General features: G+C 35.9%; 1 protein-coding gene and 1 pseudogene across 5 annotated transcripts in view; both read right to left on the bottom strand.

The window, feature by feature from the left end:
- NSG2 (neuronal vesicle trafficking associated 2) overlaps nucleotides 1–17,147 on the bottom strand; it is a 106,696-nt gene that overhangs the window by 73,226 nt on the left and 16,323 nt on the right. The window contains exons 1-2 of one of the 5 annotated variants that reach the window (XM_055325442.1): nucleotides 14,706–14,788; nucleotides 13,197–13,235 (exon numbers count right to left, since the gene is read on the bottom strand). The exons of 3 other annotated variants lie outside the window; for them this stretch is intronic. In XM_055325442.1, coding sequence (XP_055181417.1) covers nucleotides 13,197–13,219 — 23 coding nt within the window. In that variant the 5' untranslated portion in view covers nucleotides 13,220–13,235; nucleotides 14,706–14,788. Of the gene's footprint in view, nucleotides 1–13,196; nucleotides 13,236–14,705; nucleotides 14,789–16,141; nucleotides 16,190–17,147 lie in introns of those variants that run through there. One more of the 5 variants, XM_055325446.1, reaches the window with a different exon arrangement.
- LOC129509645 (eukaryotic translation initiation factor 4E type 2-like) lies at nucleotides 3,458–4,374 on the bottom strand (annotated as a pseudogene).

Raw genomic sequence — 17,147 nt, 5'->3', positions numbered from 1 at the left:
AGCCTGCTTCTGCCTGTGTCTCTGCCTCTTTCTCTCTCTCTCTCTCTCTCTCTGTCTCTCATGAATAAATAAATAAAATCTTTTAAAAAAAGAAAGGAAAGGAAAGGAAAGGAAAGGAAAGGAAAGGAAAGGAAAGGAAAGGAAAGGAAAGGAAAGGAAAGGAAAGGAAAGGAAAGGAAAGGAGGATAGTTTGAAGGTATTGAACAATGTGATTAGATATAACTTATTTTCAAGATAGTGTTTTAGGGGCAAGTTCACAGTTGCTTATTGCATATTAAAAATAACTAAATAAAAGCAGACCATGCACTGATCAATGAAAATGTCATGAACCAAAGACTAATGATTAATGAAATCTCTATCCTTGAGATCCATAAATTTGACAGAGGAGAGACATGTTGATCAAAATTTCATGATGAGGGATCCCTGGGTGGCGCAGCAGTTTGGCACCTGCCTTTGGCCCAGGGCACGATCCTGGAGACCCGGGATCGAGTCCCACATCGGGCTCCTGGTGCATGGAGCTTGCTTCTCCCTCTGCCTATGTCTCTGCCTCTCTCTCTCTCTCTCTCTCTCTGACTATCATAAATAAATAAAAATTAAAAAAAATTTCATGATGACATGAAATTAAGTACAGTCAAGAAACAGTCAATTGCTCAAATTCCTGGATTCAGTGTAATATGTACCAAGCTGGAAAAAGCATCACTCCCATCTTAACAAAAAAAAAAAAAAGCTGAATATCTCTGCAAAAACTGTAATTTTTTTAACCCATCAAAGTGCTATGGTTACAGTACAATCAACTTACTTGAAAGCTAAGGAAAGACAGGCATGTCAGCACTTGCTTACCTGGGATAGATACCAGACACTGTACAAGTTGGTGAGAATAATTCAGCTAAAAATTTAATGGATTGCTAAAAGTTGAATTTGAGGCAGTGTGAGAGTACAGAATGCCCAGAAACAAGAGATGTGAGAATCTTCATTTACTTATAATTCTCCGTATATTTTACCAGGTGTTCACAAGAAAGATTGTGGGTAGAGCAAAAAGCCAGAGAAAGCCTCCTTCATGGTGTAAAACTTGGATATGAAAATAAGAGCACTACAGGAAAGGCACATAGTTCTGTTCAGATCTTTCTTCCCTATTTCTAGTGGAAAAGATTGACAACATGCATGACCAGATGAGAAATTTCATCAGAAAAATTAAAGGTATAAGAAAGAATCAAGTGAAAATATTAGGAACAAAAAAATGCTAGATTAAAAAAATTTTAATGCTGGTAAACAGAGGTGAAGAATATCCTCTGAGGGCTCATCAGTAGACTTCAAACAGTGCTAGAATTAATAAACTTGAAGATAAATCAATAAAAATAGCTCAAACTGACAAAGATACAGAAAAATGTGGAAAAAAAACAGAATAGACCACTTACAAGCTGAAGGACAATATCAAAGGTCTAATATATGTATAACTAGAATACCAAAAGGAGAAGAAAGAATGGATGAAATGGAAGAAATATTTCAACAGATAATGGCAAATTTTTCCAAAAATAGTAAAATACACCAAACCAAATATCCAAAAAGTTCAAAAACACCAAGGATAAAAACAAAAACAAACAAATTGCAACAACTTAGATGCATCATATTCAAACTGCTGAAGACCAAAAACAGGTAAATTCTTTTTTTTATTATTTATGATAGTCACACACAGAGAGAGAGAGGCAGAGACACAGGCAGAGGGAAAAGCAGGCTCCACGCACCGGGAACCTAACGTGGGATTCGATCCCGGGTCTCCAGGATCGCGCCCTGGGCCACAGGCAGGCGCCAAACCGCTGCACCACCCCGGGATCCCAACAGGTAAATTCTTAAAGGCAGCCTAAGACAAAAGAAACTTTACATACAAAGGAACAAACAACAGACTTCTCATCAGCAACTATGTAAGCTAGAAGACAATGGAGTGTCAGTCTTAACATCCTTAAAAAGAAATTAACCCAGAGTTCTACACAGGGAAAACACTCTCTAAAAATAAAGAAAAACAATTTTTTTCAGAGAAATTAAAATAAGAGTAATAATTACCAGCAGACATGCACTACAAGAAATGCTAAAGGAAGTTCTCCAGTTAGGATGATAGCAGACAGAAACATGAATCTCCACAAATAAATGAAGATCACTAGGAGTGGCATAAATTAAGGTAAATATATAATTCATTTTAAAATTATTTTTAATTGCTCTAAAAGATTACTTGAAGGTAGACCAGATAATTTAAGAAATATACTGAAAACTCTAGAGACCACTAATCTTTTTTCAAGTTTTTAATTTAAATTCTAGGTAGTTAACATACAGCACAATATTGGTTTCAGGAGTAGAAGTGATTCATCACTTACATCCAACACCCAGGGCCCTCCTTAATACCCATCACCCATCTAGCCCATCCCCTATCCTTCTCCTTCCATCTACCCTGTTTATTCTCTGAGTCTCTTTTGGTTTTCCCTCTCTCTCTCTCTTTGCTCCCCACCCATATGTTCACCTGTTTTATTTCTTAATAAATTCCAAATAGGAGTGAAATCATTTGGTATTTGTCTTTCTCTGAGTTATTTCGCGTAGCATAATACGCTCTAGTTCTATCCATGTCATTGCAAATGGCAAAATTTCATTCTTTTTGATAGCCGAGTAATATTCCATTGTGTGTGTGTGTATCTTCTTTAACCACTCATCAGCTGATGGACATTTGGGCTCTTTCCACAGTTTGGCTATTGTTGATAATGGTTATAAATTTAGGGGTGCATGTACCCCTTTGAGTCTGTGTTTTGGAATCCTTTGGGTAAATACCTAGTAGTGCAATTGCTGGATCATAGAGTACTATTTTTAGCTTTTTGAGGAACCTCCATACTGCTTTCCAGAGTGGCTGTACCAGTTTTCATTCCCATCAACACCATAAGGATTCTCCTTTCTCCACACCCTTGCCAACACCTGTTGTTTCTCGTGTTGCTAATTTTAGCCATTCAGACAGGTGTGAAGTGGTGTCTTACCATGATATTGATTTGTATTTCCATGATGATGAATTATATTGAGCATCCTTTCATGTGTCTATTAGCCATCTGGATGTCTTCTTTGGGAAAATGTCTATTCACATCTTTGGCCCATTTTTTAACTGGATTACTTGTTTTCTGTGTGTTGAGTTTGTTAAGTTATTTATAGATTTTAGATAGTAACCCTTTATCAGTTATATCATTTGCAATTTTCTTCCATTCAGTTGACTTTTAGTTTTGTTGATTGTTTCCTTCGCTGTGCAGAAGCCTTTTATCTTAACGAAGTCCCAATAGTTCATTTTTGCTTTTGTCTCCATTGTCTTCAGTGATGTGTCTAGTAAGAAGTTGTTAACAGCTGACCCAAGCAAGGTCAAAGAGGTTGCTACCTATGTTCTCCTCTAGGAATTTTTTTTTTATTTAGTTTAGCACCATTTATTGATCTCAGCTGTTGTTGTAGCTGCTGTGTATCAGCCTGTTCTTAAAACATAAAATGCTCTTCCAATTCCTCTTGTCCAGGACAGAAGGATCTTCCAGGTAGCATGCCAACAGAACAAGAGACTCCGATGATGCCAGCTTCAATGATGGTGCCATCCAGAGAGGGAGAGGGTCATGGCACATTCAACTGCGGCTTCCAGAGGTTTTGAAAAAGGAGCCTTTGGGGGCCCAGCCTGCCTGGCATTTTGATGCTATCGGTGTGGGTTTTGTACTCCATAATGGTGTTGGGAAGTAGGTTAAGCACTCGCCGAAGGGTATCCCAGATGTGGGCTGTGGTTGCTTGGTCACTGGAAGTCTTATTCCATATTGAAATAATGTCCTCCTGAAACCAGACAGAGACCACAGCCCCACAGATCTCCTCCCCAACCATGAACTGTTCCCCCAACATGGCCAGGATGAGATTCTCCCAGCAATGGGATGCCAAGCCCTTCCGCAGTCGAATAATCCACTTGCCACCATTTTTATTTGCATCATCCTCCCACATGGGCTTAATTCCTTCTTTGAAGAGACAGAAGTCACTGTGGCCTGTCAGGTCCCCGGGACGTACCATGTGGCTATAAAACCTCCAGAACTGCTCCACAGAGGCAAAGGTGTCGATCTGTTTGATATTCTGTTCATAGCTCTGTGAGCTGGTGGGACGGCCGAGGGTTCTTCTGGAGTACCAGAAAGTATAGTTGTACTGCAGGGGATGCTCTGCTGGCCCAGGGACAACAGCCTTCCTCTTACTGCTGCCCTGACTTTTGTCTCGTTCCGTTTTTTCCTTCTCACCATCTTTCTATGTGCTGTTTTCTTCATTCTGATCATGGTCCCCACTGTCATCTTTCAATGCATCGAACTTGTTGTTCATCCTCTCACCGCCACCATCGCCACTGCCTCTCCTCTAGGATTTTGATGGTTTCCCATCTCACACTTAGGTTTTTCATCCATTTTTAATTTTTTTGTGTAGGATATAATAAAGTGGTCCAGTTTCATTCTTCTGTATGTTGCTGTCCAGTTTTCCCAACACCATTTGTTGAAGAGACTGTCTTTTTTCCATTGGATATTATTTCCTGCTTTGTTGAAGATTAGTTACCATACAGTTGTGAGCCCATTTCTTGTTTCTCTATTCTGTTCCATCAATCTATGTGTGTTTTTGTGCAAGTACCATACTGTCTTGATGACTATAGCTTTGCAATATAGCTTGAAGTCCAGAATTGTCATGCCTCCAGCTTTGCTTTTCTTTTTCAGAATTGCTTTGACTATTTGGGGTCTTTTGTGGTTCCATGTAGGATTGTTTGCTCTAGCTCTGTGAAAAAAAAATTGGCAGTATTTTGATAGGGATTGGATTCAATGTGTAGATTGCTTTGGGTAGTATAGACATTTTAAACACTATTTTTTAAATTTTATTTTATTTAAAGATTTTTATTTTATTCATGAAAGACACAAGAGAGAGGCAGAGACACAGGCAGAGGGAGAAGCAGGCTCCCTGTGGGTAGCCTGATGTGGGACTTGATCCCAGGACCCCAGGATCACAACCTAAACTGAAGGCAGACACTCAACCACTAAGCCACCCAGGTGCCCTATTTTATATTTTTTTAAGATTTTATTTATTCATGAGAGACACAGGGAGAGAGGCAGAGACATAAGCAGAGGGAGAAGCAGGCTCCCTGCAAGGAGTCTGATGTGGGACTTGATCCCAGGACTCCAGGATCACATCCCAAGCTGAAGGCAGCTGCTCAACCACTGAGCCACCCAGGCGTCCCAAAACACTAATTTTTTTTAAGACGTAATATAGAATAAGCTGTGGTAGACAGACTTCTAAGATGGCCCCTAATGATCTCTTCTATAAGCGCGTTTTCATGTAATTGCTTCCCCTTGAATACAGGAGGAAACTAGTGACATGCTTCAAACTAATCTGTCAACATATTATTTGACAAAAGTAATGGAATATTACTTTCTTGATTTGTCTCTAAAAGACTATGACTTCCACATTGCTACAGACTCCCATTATTTTAGAGGCCCAAATGGCAAGAAACTGAGGGTTGCCGTGAGCCAATAGCTAGCAAGATACTAAATGTTGCCAATAGCCACTGAGTAAAATTGAAAGTAGATCTTTCTCCAGTTACAATTTCATATAAGACTTAGAGATACGAAGCTGATACTTTGAAGCCTTGGCAGAGACCATGAAGGAGAGGATTCAGTTTAGCTGGGTCTATATTCTTGACTCATAGAAACTATGATACAATAAAGGTGTGTGGTTTTAAATAACTAAGTTTTGGTTGTGTAGCAATAGATAACTAATACCTAAGCTAATAGTTTAGATAAAATGGAGTAAAAAAAAATACCCTATCCAAAAGAAAAATCAAACAAAAAGAACCAAAAGAGATAGAATCAACAGAAAATAGCAATCTAAGTGACAGACTTTAATCCAACCATATCAATAATTGCATTTACTGTAAATAATCTAAACATAACAATTAAAAGGCAAAATTTGCCACATAGGATTTTAAAAACAATATAGGCTTCTACAAGAAATAAACCGTGAATACAAACACAGACATGTTAAAATAGAATGGAAAAGGATATACCATGCAAGTGCTAATCAAAAAAGGCTGACATACTTATGTTAATACCAAAGTAGACCTCAGAACAAGGAATATTACCAAGAATACAGAAAGACATTACCTAATTATAAAGTTTTCAATTTGGCCTTTATCATAGGTCACAACAATGACCTATATCTGTGTATGCACCTAATAACATTGCATGAGAACAGCATTACCTTGATATTAAAATCAGGCAAAAATTACAATTAAAAACACTATAAATCAATATCCTTCACAAATATAAGGGTAAAAATCTTCTACAGAATACAGCAAATCAATCCCAATAATACATAAAAAATATATTACATCACAGACAAGCAGGGTTTGTTTCAGGAAAGCAAGGCTTGCTTAAAATTTTATAATCAATCAATATAATTCACCTTATTATAGCTTCATGAACTTTTTTCAAGCCCCACCCCCTCCTAAAACCCTGGAAACCACTAACCTGTTCTTTATTTCTAAAATTTTCCCATTTCAAGAATGCTACATAAATTGAACAATACAGTATTTTGTGATTGGCTTTTTTCACTCAACAATCTTCTGGGGATTCGTTCGGGTTTTTGTGTGTATCCATATAGGGTGCTCCTTTTTATTGCTGAGTAGTATTCCATGATATGGAGAACACTTTAATTATTCATCCACTGAAGGATATCTGAGTTGTTTTCAACTTTTGGCTCTTAGAAATAAAGATGTTATAAATATTTCTGTATTTTTTTATTTGATGAAACCAAACTTATCCACTTTGAACTCTTTGCTTAATCCTATATCATCAAGACTTTCTCCTACATTTTCTTCTAACATTTTATGATTTCACACTTTACATTTATATGTATGATCCATTCTGAGTTATTCTTTTATATGAGATTTATGTAGAGGTTCATAATTTTGCACATGGATATCCAGTTATTTCAGCACTTTATTGAAAAGACTTTCCTTCACTGAATTGCCTTTGTACATTTCCTTTTAAAATATTAACTGAAACTTGTGCTTCTAAGAAAATAAAATAGATACACTTTTCTCTAAGTATTAAAAACGAAAAGCCTTGGATATTATATAAAACAAACATAAAAAGACCCTGAAATGTGTAAAGAAGAAGACAAATCAGCTAAGGACCTCAGAACCCAAGGAACAACACAGTGGTAAATTCCTGTGGTTTTGTTTTGGTTTTTAGTCTCAAATATGTACCCCAGACTTGCAGGTAGGAAAGCCAGTAGCCTGGAAATGCCAATGGGCACAAATAAAAAAGTCTCAATAAAAGCCTGCTTCATCTGAAAAAGTATAGCCTAGAAAGACAGAAAATTGTAATAACTTCTCTTCTCCAGGCAAACACCACAGAAAAAAATGGATCCCAAACAACACTTATGGCAGCAAAGCCTGAGTGGGGACCCCAGACTTCCACTTTTCCCCTGAATTGAAGTGCACCCTCATACCCTCAACCCAATCCCCAATGGGATTATGTCAGAAAAGGTCAAGTAGAATTTTTTTTTTAAGATTTTATTTATTTATTCATGAGAAATAGAGAGACAGAGAGGTAGAGACACAGGCAGAGGGAAAAGCAGGCTCCATGCAGGGAGCCTGACGTGGGACTCGATCCCAGAACTCCAGTATCACACCCTGGGCTGAAGGCAGAGCTAAACCGCTGAGCCACCCGGGCTGCCCTTAAGTAGAATTTTTAACCCCACTAGCAAGTAATGAGCCTTCTATTCTTCCCACACTCCTCTGACCACCCTTCTCTTTAGTGATTCAAGTGTCAATGGAGATCACTTGAGGAGCAGGAAGGTAGGAAAAAAACAGAAATGAGAAAGGAACAGAAAACATAAAATAAAATGGAAAAGTCAAACCTTCATACATCAAGAACTACATTAAATGTAACTAGTACAAATATATCAATTGAAAGATTGATCAAGTGGATTAAAAAATACAACCAAATTATATGCTGCATACAAGCAACATTTCAAATGTAATGAATGATGCAGGCAAATTGAAAGTCAAAGGGTTAAAAAAAAGTCAAAGGGTAGAAAAGATGTATTAATTAAAATAAAGTAGAAATAATTATATTATGACCCTATCAAGTAGACTAAAGAGCAAAGAAAATAACCAGAAACCGAGAGGAACATTATAATGATAAAAGGTCAATCTACCAGGAACACACAGCAATACTAAATATGAGTGCACCAAATAATATACAAAGTATGTAAAGAAAAGACTGATAGAACCTAAAGAATAGATAATTTTATAATTAAATTAAAAAATGAAAATGCAACATATTAAAGCAGTGCTGAGAAGATTATGGCACTAAATGCATACATTAGGAGAGGAAAAGTCTAAAATCAGTAATTAAGCCTCCAGTTTAAGAATCTATAAATAAATAAACAAAAAAAGCAAGCATAAGGAAAAAATAATAACTGAAATTAAAGAAATTGAAAACAGAAAGACACTCAAGTTCTTTGGTAGCTGGAGGATGACAGGTAGCTAACATCAACTAACTGTTCATTATTCTGTCTACTCAGTTGTTTAGTGTCTCTTCTTACGAATGTTAGCATGTAATACAAAAATCTTCACACTTTGTGTCCTTTCCCATATGCTCATACATATGGGAAAGGACATATGGGAAAATCTGTGCCTCTACTCTATATCTTACTTTTTGTCTCCATTATACCAGTTTTTCCTAACAGGCCCCAGATAAAATGGCCAAGCCATTGGCCCAGGAATCCACATAGATTCTCACTGAGCCATTCCTCCTATCACACAAAGTGGATGACTAGGTATGGGGCTTGCAATTCCATCCTTTTCCCTTTCCAGTGCTTTCTGGGCCAATCTGGAACATGGTCATAGTACTGCCACCATTGCGGCACCCACAATTGAACCAATTGAACCCACAATCGAACCAATCCATTCATAAACCAAAGCTCAGACTTTTCCTCCTTTTTCTTCTTATTGTAGGAGACTGCTCATATGGCCATAGGTGCAAGCAGGAGGAAGGGAGCTAATATAACTGATGTGAGTGACCTGAGGATTGGACAACCTGTTCACATAGTCTGCTTGTGCTGTTTGGTTCCCACTTAGGAACTTTCTACTGGGAAGTCTTCCTTCCTAGATGTACTATTTCCATTTCAGACAGTCTGCTGCAGGAAGTTTATTTATTTGCCTCATGGCGAAGCAATCTGTCTCCACCAGAGCCCCCAAACATATCAAAACTATCTCTCACATGGCATTTAATTTTATGCTGTGGACAGCATGGCCTTGATTTATAATTCCATCATGAAGTCTGTGTTTGGCTTTCCATAAGCTTTATACCACATCTTTTCCCACTAATGGTATATCCAACACCACCGGGTCTTCTAAGTCAGAAGACACAAGCAGCAGGCCTGCTTACATGTTGGACTGGACCTACTGCCGAGCCCTTTCCTGCACTGGGTCCCACTCAAAGTTGGCAACTTTCTGTGTCACCTAATACATGGGTTTGGCCAATATTTCTAGGTGAGGAATGTACTGCCTCTAGAACCAAAGAGGTTTACCAGACTGTGCTTTGATTTTTATGGTAAAGAATTCAGGATGCATGTGGGGTTTTTCTGTTTTATTTTGTTTTACTTGCCTTTATCATGGGCAAACTTCTTTTTGTCTTTTTCTCCTAAGTTTTCAGTTCTACCTAGGCTTATGATACAATTTAGGGAGAGAGACTGCATCAACAAAAAGCAGAAAAAAATGGTCTTTGGAATAGTTGAGTAGAAAACAATGAGACTTCACTGAGAAATATTTATGAATTCTTTTCAGAGTTCTAAGTCTCTCATTCATTGATGAAAAAATAATATTATTGAGGGGTCTGGAAAGGAGAAGAATGTTTCCTCTGATCTTTGCCCTTAAATTTTCCTAAAATATTCCATGTTACAATTTAGAATTTGCACAAATTTTCTAATTTTCCTTAGGACGAAAAGATGGCTTAACTAACCATTAGTTTTAACACTCAAAATAGCCATCACTATGTAAATTGTAGATTTTTGTCATAAAGCAATTGAGAAATTTAGAAAAAAAGAAGGAAACCAAAAATAATTTAAATGGAATCCAAGTTTAATTTAAAGCATTTACATCTAAAAGAAGGATAAAGTGATGGTTGCAGATGCATTAATAAAAGGGAAAAATGGCAATTGTAAATGCCTACAATTATATTACTATTTCAATTTAAATTTTATGAATAAGAGTAACTTAAAAGAATATGGGGTATTAATTCACACTTGAATAACACTTGCATAACACTCATGTGCACATAACAATATTTAACAAAAATCTGTATTAACTTGCAAAGAAATACTATTAATTTATAATAAGGGTAGTTTTTCTATTCAACTATGAAAGTCCCAATTCCAACAAAACACACCAAAATTAACATATAATTATAATTCAATTTAAAGTTCCACCTTTAAACTCTTCACAATCTTCTTTGGTAAACAGATCCAAAGAGAGGTTAATCCTAAATAAAAGATGACAAAATTGAATCTTGTTAAGATAAAATGTCATGGTCAATAGTCATTGAAATAACTTAACGTTTCTAGGATTGCAAAGCAACAGTTAGCCATTCCCTGTATTTACTTTTTGGTAACTTTTACTTTCTCTAGTCACCATAAAAAGCTTCTAACAGATTCAATGTGTAAGTCATATTTTTCTTCTCCATTCCAGCTCCCGCTAATAATCTTGATGACTTCAACAGCTCCATCTATAGAAACTGGTCGCAAAAACACTCTATCATAGGCCTTTATCTCCAGGCCACTTCATGCCACTCATAAGCAGGGTTATTGCTTTGGATAATGTCATCACTTGGCATTTCTGCTTTAGTCCTAGGTGTTGAAACTTTTGAATTGTTCCTAGCTAACATATTTCTATACTCCTATTTTTTTGTACCCCTGTATTCTCACTGAACAAGGCCACTGCAACCCTTTGAACTGCCAAGCTTCTAATCTCCTGCTTCACTTGTACCCCTCTCTGCCCCCTCATTACTTCTGATTAAGCTCCTAGAATCCCTCTTTGAACTGAGAATTCCTCTTCATCCTAGACATCATCAACACTGCGTTCTCAGTCCTGTCCTCCCACTCCATCCTCATATTGAGGTTTTCATGCACACCTACTACCACAACTATTTATGACTTCCATGTAGCATAGACTGCACACTAGCTCAAATAAGACACTTCCAAATACCCTAAATACCTCACTACAGCTAAAATTCAACATGCCAAAATAAAACTCAGTAGCTTCATAAAACCAGTTCTTCTCTTGACTTCCTTCTTTCTTATCTACTCATTTTCAGAACTTGGGATCATCTTTCTTATCCCCTAGCAAATCTTTGTCTCTGCTCCACCCACTCTGCTACTCCCATTTACTCCCATTTCACTTGGATCCTTTTAGAATCTCTAGATTTTACTTGCTGTCTTGCCCTCCATTCCAAATATTTGCACAAAATAACATCAGATTCTTTCCAAAATGCAGATCTGATCAATCCACTACTTTAAAATATTCTATACTGATGATGTACAAGGTATTTGCATATTCTTTTATTATGTTTCCATAAAATACTTAGTAATTACAAAAGGAAAAATAAGCTTCCTGAATTTGATCATTGTTGTATGGTTATATAGAGATATCTTTGTTCTTAGGACATACACAGTAAAGTATTAAGGGGTAATGTTTATATGCTATATACAATTATATCCTATATATACATATATATATGTATGTATGTATATATTTAGAGAGAGAGTGCTTGAGGGGAGGAGCAGAGGGAGAGGGAGAAAGAGAATCTCAAACAGACTCCACATTGAGCATGCAGCCAGACATGGGGCTTGATCTCATGACCCTGAGACCATGACCAGAGCCAAAATTAAAAGTCAGATGCTTAACTAACTGAGCTACCCAGGCACCCCTTAAAGGGTAACACTTTATACACATGCACATATACACATAGAGAAAAAGAGAAGGCATCTAAGAATGAAAAAGTAAATATAATAAGATGTTAAAAACCAGTGAAACTAGGTAAAGGTTATACTGGAGTTCTTTGTATTACCCTTGTAACTTTTCTGTACATTTGGATAATTTAGAATAAAGGGTTAATAAGATGTTTCATGTTTCTTTATTGCCTACTTAATGGAGTACAAATATTACTCACGTGAGACCCTTTGAAAAAGAGTCTCAGTATTTTAGACTTTTCTTTACAATGACTATCATAAACAAGGTTTGATCAAACTACATATTCCTGAACATCTTCTTGGACTCCATGAACTTGGTCATGTCCATGTTTAAAGTATACTCCCCTCCCCCACATTCCCATGTACAAAAGTCTGATTTCTCTTTCCTAGCACCCATCTTACTTTTCTAGTACTTTTCAAACCCCACCAAACTGGATATAATCTCTCCCTAGAAATTTAATGAACTCAGATGATTAGCAAACCAAGGCACAACTGAAATGAAAGGAGGAAAGATGATACACTCGATTTAAAACATGTAATATTATAAAGTAACTACAGAATTGCCTAAAGGAATTCAGAGGTCAAAGGTAGAAGAGAGATTTAATGGTCCTACACAAAGAAAGAGTAATTGAAGCTATAAAAGTGGGTTGGTATACCTCAGAATAAATATGTAAAGAGAGAACAGAACCAATAATTACACCAATAACACTTGTTATTAAGTGGTAACAAAAGGAACAAATAAAAAATACACAGAAAATGCCGTCAGAAAGGCAGAAAGAGAACCGTGTCATAACCTCCAGGACACCAAGAAAGAAGAAAAATTGAAAGTAGTAGTAAGATAATATTAAATGTGACAAGTTCAAAGAGAAAAGGGAAGTAAGAGACATTAACAAACAAAAATTCCCACAAAAATAAAAACCATGGACCATGGAAAGAGTAGTTTCAATAGCACTGTGAATATGGGGCCCAAATGAAGTTTATTAAATTTCAACAAATATTTATTCAGTGCTTACTATGTGCCAAACACTGGGTTTAAGGAAGGAAACAGGCTGGAATTAGCAATGGGTATTCTAAAGGTTGGAGACAGTAAGATGTAAAAGGGATGGAAATAAAGCCTATACTTTATAATTGTTATATAAATGGATTCTTACCAGAAGATGATAAGAAGATTCATCTTTTGTAATTTGAGTCTAGAACAACATAAAATATATGGGAAATTCAAGTTGGCCTCTAGCACTGGTTTTCCCATTAATAAATACATATTACAAAATAAGAGTTATAATACATTTCTAAAACGTTATTAGTTTTTGTAATCTGGTTTAAAACTATCTATAATATAAAATAATAAATTACAAGGATATTTGTTTGTAACAGGCTGTTTCTGGAAAACATAGATTATTATTTTAAATTGCCAAACAAACCTTATAAGTTTACTTGGCATTTAATCGAAGGCCTCTTGCTGGGGCACAAGAGAACTGACAAGCTCAAGGTCATGGCCAGAGCAAAATTAGATGTAATCTATTCATTAAAGTAACTGGATCTGGATTAACACTCAGAACAATGTCCAGGGTCTTTGCACATCGCTTTCAAACATTCCTTTCACCTAAAAAAAGCCACGAACCACTTTCTTCCTCCTAATCCCTTCTGCCTCATTCTCCTTAACTGAATAAATAAAATAGAGTATCACTAATCTGAACATTGGTTTATACGTCATTATTGCAAACAATTTATGCTATTATTAATGCAATATTACATGAACAGTGACGAGTTTCCAGAGTAACAATGCTTACAAAACGGCATTCTGTTCCAATTAATTATCTTATGAAAATAGTCTTCACAAAATTAAATTCTGTAGATTTACTGTCAAAATAGAAGTTGTCATCGAGTGACTATTCTATACTACTATACTATACTATACTATACTATACTATACTACTAAGAACCTATTGAAGTGTTTAGCATAGTAACATGTGAAGGAAAGGAAATAACTGTTATGATTTATCAATTCATGTGGCATTATTAGTTATATAAATTTTATCCAACTTCATTGTTTGAGAATCCAAAAGTTCCAATTACTTTAATAAGTATATTAGATTACATCTAATTTTGCTCTGCCCAAAATATCAATTCAATATTGTTGCAGCTTTAGAACATAATTTAATTTATGAGTTGTTTTCTAGGAATGAATTCATGACTTCAAGGCCATAATTCAAGGGCAGTTTTTTTAAATGTATTAAATTAGACTGCAGCATACATGGAAGGAAGTAACTGTATGAAATGACACAGAATGTATAATTTTTATTGCAGTCAAAATGTTTTTCTTTGTCAGTATGAGTTTTGTAATTTGTATTAAAAGCTGGCATTAAAATTCAAGCTTAACAGACAAGTGTGTTCCTTTTGCTCAGTAAATGCTAGTCAACATTTACCTTCTGTGCTCCTCCACTCACACTTAGGCCTGTGGTCTAGTCTATAACTCAATGGTTTAAGATGTTTTGTATGTTTAATTATGATGAACAGTTATAATATTGTAGCCGTATTTCTATAGCTCTGTACACTGAATGTGACAATTAGGAAAACTACTAGACTAATATGACCCTAGGGTGACTAAATTGTCGGGGAAGGCAGGCTTCTTTAATACAATCAAAATAGTGTCAACTTACTTTCACAAGATAATTGTTGGTATTTCAGTCTGAGTCTATAGTTTTCATTTTCTTCAAGCATTCTAGAAATGACTTTGTACACTTTATTCCATACTGAAACCTTAAAAATATAAGCACAGTGTAACAGTGTATATTTGACTGAGGCAACTGGCAGTGACTCAACCATGTTGCATGTCAATTGATATCACAATAAAGCAATATTAGCACTTAGAGACCAAAAAATTAAATGTAACTGTTTTCCCATGGTCAGTGATCTCTTCTACAAACTTCCTAGCATTTCCTCTTTGTAGTTTAGATTACTGTCCTGGATGAAAACAAGGTCTATAAAGTCTTACCTAAATTGTTCTAATACATTCAATTTTGTTTTCAACAGTTGTAAAAATAGTGAATTTCTATTCCACTGGGAAATTATGAGATTTTTAAATGTATTTTATTCTAGTTAAGAATTAAACATTTCTCCTAGGACATACCAAAGCAAAATTACCAGATAGCATGAATACACCAGAACAGAAAGAATGAGAACTATGGAAACAAACAGATGTAGGCTCAGATCCTGGCTTTGCCACTTAACAGTTGCTTGACATTGGGCAAATGTTTTATATCTCATCTAGTAATAACTTCATACATTGGATTATTAGAATTAAGGAAAAATATATGCAAAGCACATACCCCAGTAACTACAAGTAAACATTGGCTATTACTCTGTTCTCCTCACAAAAAAGGAATTCATTCTTGGAAGAAATAGTTCTTAGTATAGTGGGAAGATCAGATGCATATTCAAAATACATTTAGAGTTACTTTGAATGCTATTTTGTACTATACAGGGGTTACACCTCATAAATACTCAAAGCTCAGAAATAATACCATTTTATGTGTCATTATCAACTAACAATTTCTTTAAACCAAATTGTAAAATATATGATGGAAAACAAAGATGCGTAGAGCTAGTGATCTTGTGTACTTAAAACACTCAAGTTACCATGACACTTGGATAACCAGTCCAGCAGTAAAGATTCATCCTTGTTACCTTTCCTTCTACAAACTAAATGTCCATCCCTTGTCTTTAAAAGAGCAATATGGCACCAATATAGATACATTATTCTTTTCTGTGAAATCCATGATTTTCTCTTTATATTATACTATCAAAGTTAGATATATTCTATGAAACATATATTTTCATGCTTTGAAAAATCTCCCATTACATTTTGATTGAAATGTGTTTATATCTTCAAACACTGGAAGGGCTGTTCTTTACAGTTAATAAATATTTCCAAACCCAGTTCCATTTCTGCTAAATTAATTCTATTTTCTCATTTCAGTAAATTAAATTTTCAAAAGATGGAACTATTTTTACTGTTGAGTATCTTTACACATTTTTATTTAGAGAGGTTAATCTAAAATTCAAATATTGTTCATTCTCCTTTATAATAATATACCTTTTTCTTCTTCTTCATTATTTTGGAAGCTTCATTCAATGGGATGGGGAAATCAAACTTTTTAGCTAAATTCTTCTGGGTTAAACCTAATTTTAAAGAGAGAGGGAGAGTGAAAAGGTAAAAAGGTTAGCACATATTTTAAAGGACGCACCATCCTGAGAATAGAGACAATTATAAATGTCTCTTGAGTCGTCTGGGGATTTTTACACTTGTTGGTATATTTCTGAACACTATATATTATCAGTTTACCAATTAGCTAATACTATGCTGGGAGAAAAAAATGAAACAAGAAAACTAGAGACAAACTACCTTGGAAATGCCTAGGAAGTCTCTTTTCTTTACTGATTTGAAAGATGAGTCCCCAAAAAGTCAGCAACATCTAACAAATACAGAAGCCACATCTTTCTTCTCTGTTTAACTCCAGACACACATTATGCTTTCAACTCTCCCAAATACCTATGGTTTCTCAAATGCCTTGCTCCTATCCTTCCCAGCCTTTGCACATGCTGTTCTATGTGGCTAAAACATTTCCCAGCCTTTGCACATCCTGTTCCATATGGATAAAACACTCTTCCCAGCCTTTCCACATGCTGTTCCATATGGATAAAAACACACACACACACACACACACACACACACACATCCTTGGCAGGCAAATTTCTACCCGCTCTTCAAGACTCAACTTACACCATCACCTCCTCTCTATAGTCTCCCACACAGCACTAGCTCCAGAAACACTTGGGTAACAGTACTTAGCACACTTTTATATCATGTTTATAATGTGTTTCCTTCACTAGGCTGTGACTTCCCCAAGGGCCACAGCTATGTGTGCCTTAGTCATCTTTCCACCCACACTACCAGAGACACAGTAGGAACTAACAAGGGTTTGTGAAAGAGTGAATAAGCTTCCTCCCTCTACTCACCAAACCATGCTGCCTTCCCAAATATTAACTGTTAGAAGAAAACCCAAGGGCTTGTTCTATCCAAGGACAAAATCATAAAACAC

The sequence above is a fragment of the Nyctereutes procyonoides genome, unplaced genomic scaffold, assembly GCF_905146905.1.
Source record: "Nyctereutes procyonoides isolate TBG_1078 unplaced genomic scaffold, NYPRO_anot_genome, whole genome shotgun sequence".
NCBI lineage: Eukaryota > Metazoa > Chordata > Mammalia > Carnivora > Canidae > Nyctereutes > Nyctereutes procyonoides.
Note: the sequence above shows the minus strand (reverse complement) of the source record. Positions and strands in the feature narration are given on the sequence as shown.